This window comes from Lynx rufus, unplaced genomic scaffold, assembly GCF_022079265.1.
Source record: "Lynx rufus isolate CCGP_SWC_20201006 ecotype Redwood Valley unplaced genomic scaffold, mLynRuf1.p SCAF_1, whole genome shotgun sequence".
Lineage (NCBI taxonomy): Eukaryota > Metazoa > Chordata > Mammalia > Carnivora > Felidae > Lynx > Lynx rufus.
In genome coordinates this window covers 162,055,337-162,072,076 of record NW_025814823.1, presented here as the reverse complement: position 1 = coordinate 162,072,076, position 16,740 = coordinate 162,055,337, and the positions used below count along the sequence as shown (strand labels likewise).

At 39.3% G+C, this 16,740-nt stretch overlaps 1 protein-coding gene across 1 annotated transcript in view; it reads left to right on the top strand.

The window, feature by feature from the left end:
- The first annotated feature begins 2,117 nt into the window (after positions 1 to 2,117).
- Positions 2,118 to 16,740, top strand: part of ST8SIA4 (ST8 alpha-N-acetyl-neuraminide alpha-2,8-sialyltransferase 4) — a 100,331-nt gene continuing 85,708 nt past the window's right edge. Inside the window, 4 exon segments of the mRNA XM_047089621.1 lie at positions 2,118 to 2,277; positions 2,279 to 2,365; positions 2,367 to 2,557; positions 9,398 to 9,529. Of these exon segments, the coding sequence (XP_046945577.1) occupies positions 2,158 to 2,277; positions 2,279 to 2,365; positions 2,367 to 2,557; positions 9,398 to 9,529 (530 nt within the window). The 5' untranslated portion in view covers positions 2,118 to 2,157.

The following is a 16,740-nucleotide window of genomic DNA, read 5'->3' as shown; positions in this document are numbered from 1 at the left end:
AAATGCTGGCATTAGTCCACGGTGCCACATGGCAACTTAATTCTTTTACAATCTGACCTCCTCTGAGTGAATGAATTCCCTCCCTCCTTAGATGCTATATTTTATTCAACTGTGTCCCCATGTCCTCACAGATTTCCTGGACCTTATTAATTGATCCAGAATATGTTGGACAAATTTTATTAAGTGATGCATATTACTCCATTCCCATCAGCGAGCGTTTTGAGTCCAAAACATATTTGTTTCCTGTTTAGAAACCAAATGTTAACCTAAAGAATTTAATTAATTAACCTATAGAATCCTAACCATGCACTGCCCACTCCCTCTCTGCCCCAATTCCCTTTTAACTTAAATAAAAAGCTGTTTTATTCTTGCAGTTTCTGCTAGTTGAGAAGTCAGTGTGATAGAGATGCTAGCGGGATTTGCCTAGACATCAATAAACTCCAAAGGCTCCCGGCGGGCCACTTGTAGTGTCAATAAAGACTCATAATTACTTGCTCCTTTGAGCATTTTAGACCCAACCCCTTAGTTCACTCTGCTGCGAATAAGAGGCTTGAGAACTGAGAGGCTCTTAACTTCTTAAACCTTAGGCGAAGAATGGCAAACATTGGCAGGTACCTCAGAATTTTAAGCAAAGGTGCTGGCTGCTATAGTTGTTATTTTAAGCTGCTAGGGGACTAGTAACTCAGAACTCCCCTTCTTGCTCAGCTCCCCCCAAGGACTGGTGGTGGGCCTCACCATGTCCGGGCTTGGGGAGGTATAAGCCCCAGGGGCCAAGAGTGGAAGGCAGCTGGAGCCACTGCACAACCCTAAGGAACAAGTGATTCAATTGAGAGAGGCCGTGGGGTGGGGAAAGGAGAAAGCCGAGAACTTGGAACCTTTTCTTACAGATGGGGTAAATCCTGGCTTCCGGGCAAGATCTCACACTAGGGGTGCCTCCCGACCCATCCATCCCACTAGCCATGAGGCAAAACCAAACCAAGGCATGGATATAACTAGAACAGCAAGCTTCTCTCTCTTGGTGAGGGCGAGGCCAAAGAACAGTGAAGGAAGTACTCAGACTCACGGTTAACTAGGACTCCAAAGTGCCCCTTCCACACAATACAACAGAAGTAAGGAAAACAGTAGGAGGGAGGAGAGAATGTAAATCAGACGCTAAACACACATCACTGAAATTTTTGAGGAAGAACGTGCCCTTCCTTCTTTCCTTTCTTCCTATCCTCCTACCTTTCCCCCTTCTTTCTCCTATGTCTGGGTGTACTTGCATTTAAAGGATGTCCTTGGTGGCTGCTTTTTCGCAAAATTCTGTTTCTCCGCAGTGAAGTTTAAGGCGGATTGGAGTTTCCTTGACTCCTGCGTGAGGAGTTTCCAAATGGCAGTGAAAAAGCGTCACATAAATATCCATAAAGCGCTTAATGACACCTCTGTCATCTGTTTCCTTCAAGATCCTAAATCGGGGTGGTCATCCACCACCCACCCTGAGTGGGCGATCGGCTAATTGGTTCATGTGTGTATGGGTACTTTCCAGATCGAGCTGTGCACCGAATACTAAACGTCCTCCTCCTCCTTCCCCCTCCCTTCCTCGATTCACTCTTCTCGGGAGGGCGTGTGTATGCGCGTTCGCGTGTGTGTGTCCGCGTGTGTATGTTTAGGAAAGGCTCTTGGATGAAGCTACCCCCTTGTAACCCACTCCCCCCCCGCCGCCCTGCTTAGGACGAAGCATCTCTCAAGCAATATGCATCTCTAATCTGTCCCCGGCTGAGGTGTCCTCTCCCCGCTGATAAGGACAGACTATCTCTGCGCTCGTCCAGGGAGCTGATACGTAGGTTTCCCAGGAGGGCGACCTGACTTCCTTCTGGCACGCTGCGTTCTCCCCGGGTTGTGTGACTTGCTGTTGCTTGCGTGCGCGGGTGTGTGTGTGTGTGTGTTTGTGTGTGTGTGTGTGTACACGGCTGTGAGCTTGTGAGCTTCCTCTCCCGGCACTGTGCAGGCAGCGCCGGCGACGTTACTCTCCAAGCAGCCGACAGCAACGCGAGGCAACCGCAGCCTCCGCCCCCTCAGTCTGGTGATTGGCTGGTTTTGCTCATCATTTCCCTGCTAGGAAAAGGGAAGGGCCAGTGACGCCCCCGAACCCAGCTGCAGAAGCGGCCGCCACCTCCGATGCACAAGGTGTCTCATCTGAGAAGAAACCTGAGCCCCAGGGAGGAGGCGCGGAGCGACCGGGGCAGGGCTGGCGCGAACCAGGAGGCAGAGCGCTGGGCAGCGCTCAAGGACCAGCGGGAGCTCGGCCGCGGAGGACCCTTGCGACCCGCTCCTGAGATCCCGGCTCCACACTCTCCTCGAATTTTACAGATTTCCCCCGGCGACTGTATCTCCCCAAAACGGAGCCTTTATCCCAAGAGAAGGTGAGGGAGCTGGGGCAACCAGGACTTTCCCGGGCACCCAAGATGCGCTCCATTAGGAAGAGGTGGACGATCTGCACGATAAGTCTGCTCCTGATCTTTTATAAGACAAAAGAAATAGCAAGAACTGAGGAGCACCAGGAGACGCAACTCATCGGGTAAATGCAAAGCTTCATTTCAGGATATAATAATAATAATAATAATAATAATAATAATAATAATAAAGTCAAGCCATAAATGAAATGTGAATATAGACGGGAGAGTGAGGGTTGGGAGAGTGTGTGTGTTCATAATGAGCTTTTGTGCGTTTAGTCTCATGAATTAAATAACAAAGGCTGTTGTTGAGGTGTGTGTGCTTCTCCCAGGCGTGCTCTCAGTAGGAGTTCAACTTGCCCTGTGTGGTGATGGTGGCAGTTGTGTTCGCGCCGGGGGCTCGCACGCCCAAGGAGAAGTCACTGCAGAAGTGTCAACAAAGAACGTGTGCCTTTGTCCTTTTAATCCCTGGGCAGAACTCAGGAGAGGTGGCTTTATTTCCCATGTGGCTGTCCTTCTTTTTCTGCCCATCACTCTAAGGAGATACTGGAGACAGCCTGGCTTCCTCAAAGACTGAAGTTAAAGCCCAGAAAGCAGGAGATGTGTCTCCACTGATTCTTTACTCTTCTTTTCGTTGGGTAGATCTGTGTATCGTTTGAATTAGAAACTCCAGTACAACCAAGAATTCTTCCCTATTTGCTCTTCTGTGGCAAAACGCATGGGCGTCATGGTTACAGTTTTAGCAACTGGGTACTGTAGATTCTCACAGACTATATTTCTGCTATTTCTTTAGTTTGTCTAAATGAGTTCAGAAGCTTCCCCCACCCGAGTAAGTTCTCTAAATATCACACTTCCTTCCTCCCTTCCCCTGGCTTCTGTTTCTTTGAAGTTTACCCAGGAGGTGGCTGCAACTTTGTGTTGCTTACATATCTTGGAAGCGTTTTCTGAGGATGTGAACCTGGTTGTCAACTCTGTTCAAAGTCCTGTTTCGGAAATCCTCCCTTATCCGGAGGCGTCCGCTATCGGAAACTCCACGCTGGCAGAGATGCCAGCCTGATTTTTATGTTCCCTGACATTTATTAAAACGAAGATAGAGTCTTTGCGTGTGTGTGTGTGTGTGTGGACTGCTAAAAGGTGCACGCACACGCGCGCGCGCGCACACACACACACACACACACACACACAAACTTCATGCACTCCATTTAATATTCCTGTTCCTCCTTAAGTAATGAGTGTTTAAGTGAGCAAGATGCAGGCTTATACTTACAGAAAGAATCTTCTGTTCGATCGGAAACTAAGATAGCAGAAGTACAGTCGAAAGGGACTGGAAGGGAATGAGAAAGCTGACGGGCTGGATGGTCGTTATGCATCACAAATCTGTAAAAGGTCTATTCTGGGGAAGAGAAGAAAAGCCGAACTATATGAGGTCGTTTACATAGGGAGTGGGTGGGTTGAAAACGCCGCCTAGCTCAATTGTCAGGAAAGCAGGACTTTGGGCGGGGACGTGGGCATCTCGGGCAGACTTGTGCTTCCCAGGCAGACAAAGGGGTCTTAGGGAAGGTGATAAACGGCGCGCGGGGGAGAGAGGTGGAGAGGCGGAGGTTGGGCGTGGGGGGGTCGAGGCTCTTTGTTCCCCTCCGGGCTGGTGGGCTCCAAACAGACGCGTGAGCCCAGACAAAGCCGCCAAGCCTCGCCAGGACTCTGAGGGTTCAGGCCCTCAGCTCGCTGACGAGCAGGAGCGGGGAGGACGCGTGAGGCGAGAAGAGGCGCCCCGTGCTGCCCAGGCGCCCTCTCCGGGCCTCCCTAAACAGCCGCCAGAATCGGGGAGCGCACCCCGAGTCCCTCCGAGGGAAATGACCGACCTGGGACACTCCACATTTCCCGGGCAGCATTCCTCCTTGGCCCCTTCCTGGGCGCCGCCGGCCAGTGGGCACAGCACAGGACGCCGACGAGGGGCAGGGGGCGCAGGTAGGGGCGCCGCGCTTCGGCTAGCCCGGCTGGGTTTCGCGGGCCCCCTCTTGGGGCGGAGCTGCGGTCGCTCCCCTGCTGCTCCGAGAAAGCGTGAGGCGAGCGCGTGAGTTAATCAAACAGGAAGCGAGGTACGCACCGGTATTCTCCCCTCCTCCGCGAGAGCGGCAGCGGGGGTGCAAGAATGAGTGGGGAGGCAGGGGAAAGCCTTTAATGCAGGAAGCCGGTCTCCTCTTGGGGAAAAAAAAAAAATCACTTTTACGGCTCAGTCGGCAACCGGACTCCTCCTCCTTAATTAAAACCCGCAATTACGGCGGGGCGGTGCGGGGGCAGGGCTGACAGGCGGACGCCGGCGCCGCGCCTGCACTAGTGCCCTGCAGCGCCCCGGCCGCGGCGGCCGCTGCCCTGACGCCCTAGAGTTGGCGCTGCCGGGAGATTGCGGGCACAGCCAGTCCCGCTGAGCGCTCTTGCCCTTCTCCGTCAAGATGAAACGTTCGGTGGAAAAGCTTGTGATAACTAGTTCATGATTTCGTTTTAACTTCCCAACAGTGCTTCTAGTGGAGGAGTTGACTCACCCAACGATCTAATGATCTCTGTGACTCTATTTCTAACCTAAGCCACTTACAGGGTCTATTTTTAAGATGAGTGAACTAGAGTGGAGATTTAGCCCAGAGCCCTGACTGATATTCAAAAGTCAGGTTAACGGGCAGTCTGCCCTTTGGGAGGCACTGCGTGACTTTGAGAGTGGGCAGTACATTCAATTAAGGGCCTTTCGTAATCCTTGTACCTTAGGGAACCACCCCTCACCACCAAGAAAACACCCTCGTATTTAGCTTCCCTGCTACCATTTGCAATAGGCAGACCTTTTCTTTATTACACGCCCCCCTCTCTTACTGGAGGTCCTATCTGGAGTCAGCGCAGCGTTGTTCTTACATACAATATTGAGCGGTCATTCCATGCAGAAGGAAAGAGAACACCAGCACAACTTTCCTGCCTACCATCCACATTCTCATATCCCCAGAGGAATACTAGAAGCATGGATTTTATAAGGAATTCTTTGAGAATAGGTCAAGTAATTATTGGAAATTTAACCTTTCATGCAAACATATCAATTGCCTGGTATGATGACTAGTTAGTAAAGTTTAACTCAAAAGGCATGGAACTATAAAGTGGTTTATTCTTGATAGACATTTTTTTTTTAATGGGAAAAATGGCACTTACTTCACAATTGGCCCATGATTTCACTTGCTTTCTGTGATTTGGAGGTATAATTGGAAATGTGTTAACTTAAGGGTCCTACAGGTAAAAACATGTGGGTGTGCTCATTTAATAAGATAATGTATTTGAAAGAGTGGCATACACTTTAATATCATACAAATACTTGTTTTGATTGTGACTTCTTAAAATTTCCACATACTGTGTTCCTAGTTGACCGCAAATGACACTAACTTAATTTTCTTATCATCTAGAGATTTCCTTTTGGCCCATGTATGTTAGACTGTCTCACTAAATGATCGCCCACCCATATTAATAATGAAACATGATAATATTGACAGTGGAAATAAGCATTCATAGAATATTACCATTGTCAGCAAAGTTGGTTCCAGTTAGTTCTAGGGTAGAACACACTAATAAACCAAGAAACCCAGAATCTGCACTTTACGTGTTTTATTTGGAATTCTACTAAAACCTTAAGCAGTAGGTAAGGTAGTACATCTCATCTTTATTTTTAGTTGTTTGATGCTTAGGGAATGAAAACACAAAATTGCCTGCTGTTTTTATTCAGGCTTACTTTTGTGTAAGTTCTTTTCTTTTGAATGACTTTTATAATTTTGTATTAAGAAGGAAATTTAACCTAATCTGTGGGGAGCACATTTACTCCAAAGCCAAGTTATGAGGACTTTTCAGTAGGGTTGAATGAAGGTCTTTTGGGACCTAATCTCAAAAAACAAAAAAATTAATCATATTTGTCATATACTGCAGAGTTAATAGAATAAGTTGTAGTGATGCCTGGCAACTCATATTTTGAAGAGAAAAATATTTGTAAAAACTGGTGACATAACTAATGATCAGTTTCCGTTACTACTTTCATATAGACAATCTTGTAAGTAGGTTTTTCTTAGCTCAATATAAGCAGGAATACCTTATAATATCTGTTGCTTTATGCTGCATTGTTTCCTTAATGTGTTTTGTGATTTTTCTCTTTAGAGGTATATGTTGAATCTTCCTGAACATAGCCCTATGCAAAAGATATTATCAGTGTGCTGTTTAGTAATCATGTTTGATCTGGAATGAAACACTAGTAGAGGGTAGCAACATCCTTCATGCCTTGCATTGAAGGAAAAGCCTTTTTAAGACAGAATACTACCAAGGTCACAAATGAAACATCCCTTGGGACCCATCTAACTTTGTACAAAGAGATTTGCTCCAGAGCCTCAGATTGCACTAAGCCTAGGCTTCTTACACAGAAATTCCATCGACCTCAAGAAGAAGTGGGACTGGTTGTAGCTATTTTCATTTAAAGTTCTTTCCAGGAATAAAGCTGAATTTTGGCTTATCACCAGTTCAATGAAAACTATTCAAAGAGCAGAGCAATGTGGTTATATTTCATTAGTATAAAACTGATTTAAACTTTTAAATTACTTTTTTTTAATCCTACAGGTTCTGAAAAAGACTCCATACAACTAAGTACATCACAGCAATTATTTTGCCATGCAAAATGTACCTTTAGCTACATGTCAATGAAACAATCTTCCACAGATATTTAAAAATGCCTACCCATTTATATATTTTTACTTCTCTTATGAAGGTTTATTGGGGGTAAAAACAATTGTTATAATTATAGCAATCTCTGGTTAGAAAAAGATGATATTAACAAGCCAGTTAATGAGAGGAAGAGTGGCAAAAAATCCCTAGCCTTAAAAATGGTGAGAGTTTGTGCCCATATTCTTGAAGGTATAGTTCCTAAAGTGTGAAGGTTAACTTCTGTATATATCCATATTCTCATTCAAATACAGTTATTATCGTTAAACATGTAACATAAAAATTGACTTCTGGGCCTTTGAGTAGTAAATTGCACCCCATGTTTCCTAGCATCTTTTTAAATTTTTTTAAAGTTTATTTATTTATTTTGAGAGAGACAGAGAGCAAGAGGGGGAGGGGCAAAGATAGAGAATCCCAAGCAGCTCCACACCATCAGCACAGAGGCCAATGCGGACTTAATCCCACGAACTGTGAGATTATGACCTGAGCCAAAACCAAGACTCAGATGCTTAACCAGCTAAGCCACCCAGTCACCCCTATTTCCTAGTATCTTTTTTTTTAATATTTTTTTCAACGTTTATTTATTTTTTGGGGGATAGAGAGAGAGCATGAACGGGAGAGGGGCAGAGAGAGAGGGAGACACAGAATCGGAAATAGGCTCCAGGCTCTGAGCCATCAGCCCAGAGCCTGACGTGGGGCTCGAACTCACGGACCGCGAGATCGTAACCTGGCTGAAGTCGGACGCTTAACCGACTGCGCCACCCAGGCGCCTCTATTTCCTAGTATCTTAAATGACCTCTATAAAATGATTATTGTTAGCCATGAATAGGCATGCAAGTGCATCATTTTCATCAGCAGCATAGTTTAAAATATTGATTTTTATAGAATTCTAAATTTCACAGGGAGTAGTTGCATGTGATACTTTGAGTTACTTCAGACTGGAACTACATGTTTAAAAAAGAATGCAAACCAAAATACCAAACTATAAGCCTCTAATTACAGAATTCATCTAACAGCTGTTACACAGGCAATGTTTCCATTGATAGTAGGAGAGGATTGCCTACTAATAAATACAGATTTAGACTTTTTGACTGAACAAATAATCGCCTTTTTAACTATATTTTTGAGATTTAAAAAAAAGTAAAAGGTAACATGTAAAGAAACGAGTGCAGATACTGAAAGGGCTATACAATAAACAGGTAGTATTTTGTTTCTCTGAGTCTCAGTTTATAGCTAGCTATAAAGTGCCATGAAAATAGTCTTTGAACAATAAACTGGTTCTGTTTTAACTGTTCTAATGACACAAATACTATCACGGGTATCTGTCACTATCAGCACTACCACCAGCACCTACCGTGCCACATTATGTACTTGCCTGACAATATTGACCGAAAGGGGTAGCACAGTTGTTTTGTGTGTGTGTGTGTGTGTGTGTGTGTGTGTGTGTGTGTGTACGTGTGTGTATAATGTAATAGAAAGTATCAGTAAAAATGGCTAGTGAATAAGTTTTCTTTCTCCTTATTATAATCCCTGTCTCCCTACCACCAACAATTACCAGGAAAGTGTCTCATTGTTGAGATGATTTGAGACTCAATGTAATTTTAGAAATTAGCACGTCAATAATGCTTTATAAATTACTTTCACATACAGACTCCCACTGTCACAAATTCATTGCATATTAGATAATGTTATTGCAGTTTTCAAGATCAAGCAAGGCCGCTGTGGCCTAGAAAGAGAATATTGTCCAAGGACATATAGGCTAGCAAGTGAAAGAATCACCAACATGTCCAGATCACCTGGTATTCCAAGGTCTTCTTACTCCAAAAAAAATTTCTTTCCATTGTGTCTATATGCCTTCTGTGGAAACAAAATTACAATCTTGAGAGTCACAATTATACAGATGCAGGAGAATTGGCCAAACTTCCTGTTTCTATTGTCTAAACACAACAGGGAGGGGTGACAGAGTTTGAAACAATTTTTTTTTCTTTAAACACCACAAAAGCCTTTATAGGCAAACTGTTTTTATTTCAAAAAGAATAAGTGTAAATGATTACCCTGATAAAGTCATATTCTCTTAATTCTTGTAGTACCATTCAGCAATGTCATATTTCTAACATGTAGAAAAAGGTTGTATCGACAATTTGTTACCAGTAATCTAAGTCAAATTATGTATTATGCTGCTTAGATAAAATGTTTCTTACTTTCACATAACTGGCATTTTTGTTTTGTTTCAGAGATGGTGAACTGTGTTTGAGTCGATCACTTGTCAATAGTTCTGATAAAATCATTCGAAAGGCTGGCTCTTCAATCTTCCAGCACTCTGTAGAAGGTTGGAAAATCAATTCCTCTTTGGTGCTGGAAATAAGGTGGGTTTCTTTAATAAGCCATAATAAATTTCACATCATGTTCTTGAATACATTGGGCTTGGCAAACTTATATTGAATGCTTGATTTATAGTTTAAGTATGAATACTTTAATAAAAGAGTGAACCAGCTCTACTTAATGTTGATCAATGAAGGATATGAAGCCATAAAACTGAAATCATTATGCAGTCAGAAATTTAAGGATGAATGTGTGAGTTTTGAATATACTGTCTCTATTCTAATGGAATAAAATATTCAACAGAATACTAATATTTAATAGGCTTTTCTTTTTTTTATTCTATTAGGGTGGACATATATTTTGAAACCTACCTTTAACTTCCTTATAAGTTTTTCCCTATCTTGTGTTTTTGCACACTGGATGAAAGGACAGCCTATTCAATTCCTATTTTGCTGACTATTATAAGTAAATTTGCTTTACCCTATGAATAGATATTTCTATGTGAGCCCCTGTAATAAAAGTCTCAATGATTATATCCTAAATTGGCAAAAGTCAGAAAGTACATTTTCTAGAGTACTGGTTTATTCTTTACTCTTTATTCTTTATAAGATTTTGGCATTTTACCTGAAACAAGCTCATGAAATCAATCTCAGTGCCTGCATATATCTATTATATCTTATTTTCTTCTAGTATAATCCTATAACTAATAAGAAGTTTAGGGCCAGACCTTCCTAAGCATGGAGGAAGCAAGCAGATCATGTTTCTTTACAACTACATAGCTATATTGGTTGGTATGTTTAAATCAGAGCATTTCATTAAGTCAAACTTGTTTTAAAAGTTTCAAAGAAATATCCTTTACATGATAAAATAATTGCATTTTTATATTGGCAAAATGCTGATTATTCAATGATTGGATATTCCTGCACAGATTTTGTAAGACTAGGTTAGTGGTTAAGAGGATAAGCCATTGATCTGTTTGTTGGGTTTCTATCTACTTGCTTCTTGGATCATACCAACATATAATATAGATTATGACCAACTTGAAGGAAGAGTCTACTACACTCATCTGTAGAGTATGCATAACAATTCTTAAAACGAGTTGTAGCAAAGACACTACATGTTGAAATATACTTGGAAGATTGTCTGGAAATTTGTTTAAAAGATGGGTGCCAGGGAAATGTAGGATCATTAGACTACTTTGCTTGAAGCTTTGGAAGTATAAGGAGAGGGAAACAAATCAAATCACGGCAATATCAAATAGTGTATGCTTGGTTGCTTTTAGTTTAGGGGAAGTTTTGTATATTTGTGGGCAGAGAATAAGAATGAGGAGATGAGTAGAATCTGATGACAGTTTATAAATTGGTGTCTTCTGGGTAGAATATGGTCAGCAAGCAAGATTTATTTCAACTGTATAAATAAAAACCCTCAAAACCAATATTAAAATTAGGAGATTCCTTATAAAAGCACAGATTTTCGTATACTCTTGAGAAAAGGAAAAATTGGATGACTCTGGGCCTGTATTCCTCCTGAGAACTAGTTATCTGAGGCCGACTGTAGCCATGATCTCTGCAGTTCCAACATTTTTACACCTGGGGTTCATTTCTTTATTGATACATATCTAGTATCTTCCTCACTATCTCACACCCCTATACACACATTTAAATTAAAAACCCTGAAAGAGATAACTATATGAGGAAAAAGCAACAGAATATGGGACTACATAGGGTCATGAATACAGGTGTGTTTTAGTTTAGAACAGAATAAGGATTACTACTTCTTGGAAGTAGATTGGGAAAACAGAAATATATGGGTGATTTAAAAAGGAAATATTTAATCTATACGTGTCTCAAAAAGAACTCTCAAACTGAAAGATTGGGTAAGAAGGGGGCCAATTAGGTAAGGGTATACAGATCAAGTAAAGTAGTGGAAGAAAGTAAAGTAAAATAAGAAATTTTAATAGTTTAATGTATCTAAGTATGCTAAATAACATATCAGATAAGGTAAAGTCTAATAAGTAAATTCAATAAGTAATTAGCAATAGTTTAATTAATATATGTGGCCATGCCTTTCTAGTATCTATACAAAAATGAATACTATAGATCCCCATTCAAACTAAGGGTATTATTCATAAATTGAAGAAATTCATTATTATAATTTTACAGTTTAATGAAGATTGTGTTCATATCTTTGAAGGTGATTAATCTGTTTTCAGTTATAACAGATGATAATATGTATGAAATGTTAGTACTCTTTTCATATGATTCTCCGTAACAGATAAAGAAGTAAACAATAAAACATTGAGAAAATATTGAATAATACATACAAAGTTGTCACTTCCTTACAAGGAAATAATCTGTAAAACCATTATTGTACAACATGCAAACAGTTCATAAAAATTATAATGGCCTATAGTAGTAGTAACTAGTGAGTATTAATCAGTTTGACACCTGTAATAAAAAATTCAGACTATGAAAATGTCTGATTGTTAGCTGAGTTTTTGTTTTTCTTAAGTCGTACAAGAAACTAACCATAAACTATTTTGGATTATTAAATTTCTTTATTTCTTCCCTGCATGTGTAACATTTATGAAGAACCATATTACTTGGTGTATGTGAGTGGGTATGGACATATTTTACAAGTGTTTTTAAAATTCTACTTTGAAGTTTTGATTAGGATATTACAACTAATCATTTTTGATCTTACATGATTAAACCATGCTTACAAATCTTTCTAACTTTAAAAATCTCATTACATTTATAATGCTCTTGTGACATTCCTAATAAATTATCTATTTGCATTAACATGTGAAGCAGTCACTAAAGATAAATTGTTTTTCCCTACATTAGTAGACATGATTTTCTTTCTTATTACTAATTTTTCCAGCCATATATATATATATTCTGCTACTTTCATAAGCACATCAAGAATTGATTTATATGTGTTCATCAAACAACTGTACCTCTGGGGAGTTTTCTAAGAGAGATGGCTCCACCTTCATTGTACTTTGAAAATTCATCAATATTTAGAAGAGTTTATACATTCCACAGCTAATTTCACAATTAAAATAATTACTTTGGTTAAGGACTTGATTTCATTGGTAGTTGTTTGTTCTTTGTTAGTGTAAGCCAAGAAATGATACATTTAGGATACATCAGGTGTTTGTGAGTAAATCCATAAACATTGTACTGAGAGATTATTTGATCGTGTCTGACACTGATGACTTGACTTTTTTTTACATCTTTGGGTTGTTTTTTTTTTCCCCTCATTTTTCATAGGTTAAATAGAAACTTAAAGAATTACAATACCAAATGTGGACATATAGAGAGGTACGAGGTCAGCAACTTATCGGGAAAGATTAAAAACATCATGATTAGTTTGAAATAATATTTTCAACTCTTAGCATTGTCATACATCAAAGTTTTTAAAAAGGTCAAGCTTGCAGGTTAACTAACATAATTGCACATTTATATATGCTTACCTATCAAAAATAATTCACTGTTGCATGCATTCATTTACTTTAGAGCAAAGTCCACATAAAATTCTTCTACATACTTTGTTCAGTAAGTAACCAGAGGAGCGCATTTTGGGTCACACAGCTTGTTTGTTGCTCAAACTTCAAAGCTAGTTCTGTCCAACTGGTACCAGATCTCTTATTATGAAAACAATTTGTGGGGGGGGGCTCTATTTTCATACTAAAAATGTAGTCTTTATGGAATACACATAGTGGAGGGTTCTTTTGCTCCAAAATAATAAAATATATTATTCATCCATGTTGCTAAATGCTGTGCCAAATAATCAAATGACCATCTGAGGTGTAAATTAAGCTAAAAAAAATGCTTTTCTTCAAGCATTTTGAGACAATTTTGCCTGGCTGTGGAGGATTTTTCTTTGATGCTAGAATATCTTTCTGTATCAGTTGGGACCCTAAGCTCAGAAGTCCTATAACAAGCTAATTATGTTCTTTCAGTGCTTTGAAAAACATTGCCTTGTGAAAATAATCTTTGAGACAAAAATTTGTGTGTTCTCTCTGCATTTTTGTAGGCATAATGAAACACTTGGCATTTCTTAAACCTTTTAATTTTTTTAATAAACCACATTAGTCACAATTGATTCAATTCAGTGATTTTTGGTTAAAGTCAAAAGTTTACAAAAACTGATTCTTTTTATAACCTAATTTGCTTCTCAACTTGTGATGCGTTCCAGCTGTAAGATTTGTCTTACCAATACTCTCTGATGGAGTCAACAGTGTCATTTAGATTAAATTTTAGTTGCCACAGCACGTATGCTTGTTGTTGACAAGAAACCTACAGAGAAGAAAGAGTGGCACCTGGTGATAGGTTAGCTATATTTAACATTACACAAGTGAAAACAATGTTTAGTAAATTAACTCTCTGGAACTCTGCAGCTGCTATTTCAAGTGATGTGTGTTGTTGAAAGGGAAGTTCTAGTTGAAAATTCAGTTGAAAAGTTTCTGTATAGAATCTATTCCTGTCAGTTTAACAGTCTCAACCAGTCTTTCAGTTTAACCCAGGATTGCCTAACAAAACATAATCTTTATGACTAAGATTTTTAGTCTCACTGAAAGTGAAACATATTTTCAGACTCCTTCAGTTATCTTTATCATCAAAACAGTTACTGAATTTAGGTTTTTGCTTCAAAAGTTACATTATGGCCACAAAACGACAGTTGAAGACCTGTCAGGAATCTTTTCTGTTGTTGCTCTTTTCAGTCACACACAGAAAACATGACCCCTTGCTTTAAGTATCTGGTAATAACTTGACCACATATTAAGAAAAAGTATTACGAATAATTTGTCTCTCTCATGCTGAAATCATTTTGTTGAATCTGCTGTTTTCATGCATGTCAATTATCTGAGCAAAAGCATGTATGTTCTTGGTGATAAAGTGTTGTTTCAGTTCAGCATAAGAATTTTTCATGTTTCCAATGGCATTTAGTTAATTATACTTAGGCATTAGTTTTTTTTTTCTTTTTCTTCAGAGATTTACAGTCTGAATAACAACTAGATTTAGCAAATCTACAGAACTTTTTATAGTCCATTACATCTATAATCTAAAAAAAAAAAAATGCCTATAGCTTGCTAGCGAGAAAAACATAACCTTTCCATACTGTTTGCAAAAAAAAAAGTTATTAAGCTTTGAAGTCACAATATTATTCACTCATAATAATTATTTTCAATTTTTCTTGGATCCTACACCAGGAGTCTGAGCTAAAATAATGTTCCATGCATAGATGTAAGCCCTAAAATAGAAAAGTTTAGTTCAATATTAGAAAAAGGACATACTGCAGACTTTCAAGGTTTCCTTTCCCCCTTTTTCCAGTTTAAAAAAAGCAAATAAGGCTATCTGGGTGGCTCAGTCGTTTACCTCCCACTCTTGATTTTGGGTTGGTTCATGATCTCACGGTTAGTGAGTTCGATCCCCACATTGGGCTCTGTGCTGTTAGCACGGAGCCTGCTTGGGATTCTGTCTTCCCTCTCTCTCTCTGTGCCTTGTGTTCATGCTCTGTCTCTCTCTTTCAAAATAAATAAGTAAACATGGGGCGCCTGGGTAACTCAGTCTGTTAAGTGTTGTACTTTGGCTCCGATTGTACTTTGGCTCAGGTCACATCTCGCAATTCATGGTTTTCAGCCTCCCCGTCAGGATCTGTACTGACAGCACAGAGCCTGCTTCAGATTCTCTCTCTGCCCCTCATTTCCTCCCTCTCCCTCTCTCTCTCTCTCAAAAATAAATAAACATTAAGAAAAAGAAAATAAATAAATAAACATTAAAAAAAATAAAATGAATAAAAAGACAAATACTATACTAACAAAATAAACAATTGTTCGCCTATACAAGAGCATTGGAAGAACACATAGTATTATCTGCATTTAATAATTATGTCATGTATCTCAAGTGTTAGACAATGTGTTATCTTTTGAAATTTCTCTGAACTCTTATTGTTTGTTTTTAATATCAATTTGCCCTAAGAGTGAACAAATTAAAGATGTTCTATTATACTGAGGAATGTAAAAGACCTGTGTTTAAAATATTTTGCAGTGCTCGGGGTTGGGCTGGCTGGAAACGCGTATTGAGCTTTTCTGTGTATGTAGCAAACTGTGTCCAAATACAGTAGCTTTGTGCCCTGAAAAAAAAATAAAGAATAAAACATTTTTCTGCGAAGTCTCTATAACACAGCAACGGTGCTGTTAATTGGAAAGTCCCCATCAGTTGACAAGAACGTAAGTGGTTACTTTTTTCTTGAGTAAAGGGATTTTGCTTTTTGGATTTCCCAGTTAAAGAGTCTTCTTTCAAATCTTGTTCTCTGGTCTATTTACCTCACATTTGCAAACACTTCACCACTTGTGAGTTACATCTTCAAATATCTACAACAACCCCTTTAAATTATGTTCAAAGGAAAATGATAATCTACTTTGGTGATTTGACCACATCCGTGCAGTTTTTATTTTAGAGCCAGCCTTGTCATTTTCACAGGAAATGAGAATTTTTTTTTGAAATACAGGTGTCAGGCATTACTAAAACTTTTCTCCAAACAAACAAATGTCAGTAAGTATGTACAAAAGTTTCTATGGATTGCTGTTCTTGGTGATAGTTAACTTTTGTGAAGAATTATATGTTCTTAACATAATGAAAGACTTCTTAATTTTCTGTAATTCATATACCCTATAGTTGCTGATTTCACTAGCAATTGTCTTCACATATAATCTGTACTTAGTTAAGATGAACTGTTATGGTGCTTGATAGCATTTTTATTAATTTTTAAATTTCATTTATAGGGCATTTATAAAGGTTTTTCCTGTATAAATTCTAATTATGAACCTGATATTCTGATTGGAGCAAAAATTCAAAAAATATTTTCTTTTCCAGAGAATTAATGGTTATATCCCTGTGTATCAAACCTGGCCAAAGTTTTCAGTCAACTGGTTTTCTAATAAGACATTAAACTGACACCTATTTAAAGCAAGCCAAAGTAAAACAAAAAGGAAGATTTGAGTTAGTTATTTTTCATCCCTCCTTGCTATTCATGCTTCTGGCTTGTGTGATACAGAGAATTGCCCTTTTGGTTGAGTAGTGGGAGGAGGTCACATTGTGCTCAGTAATAAAATTTACAAATGTGTTAGAGTTTAAACCGTAACAGCACTAAAGAAAAACATGTCTCTCATATCTTAAATGTTATAATAATGGCATTGTTTTTAGCACTCTGAGAATACAAGCTTATAATAAGAGCACTTCAGTAA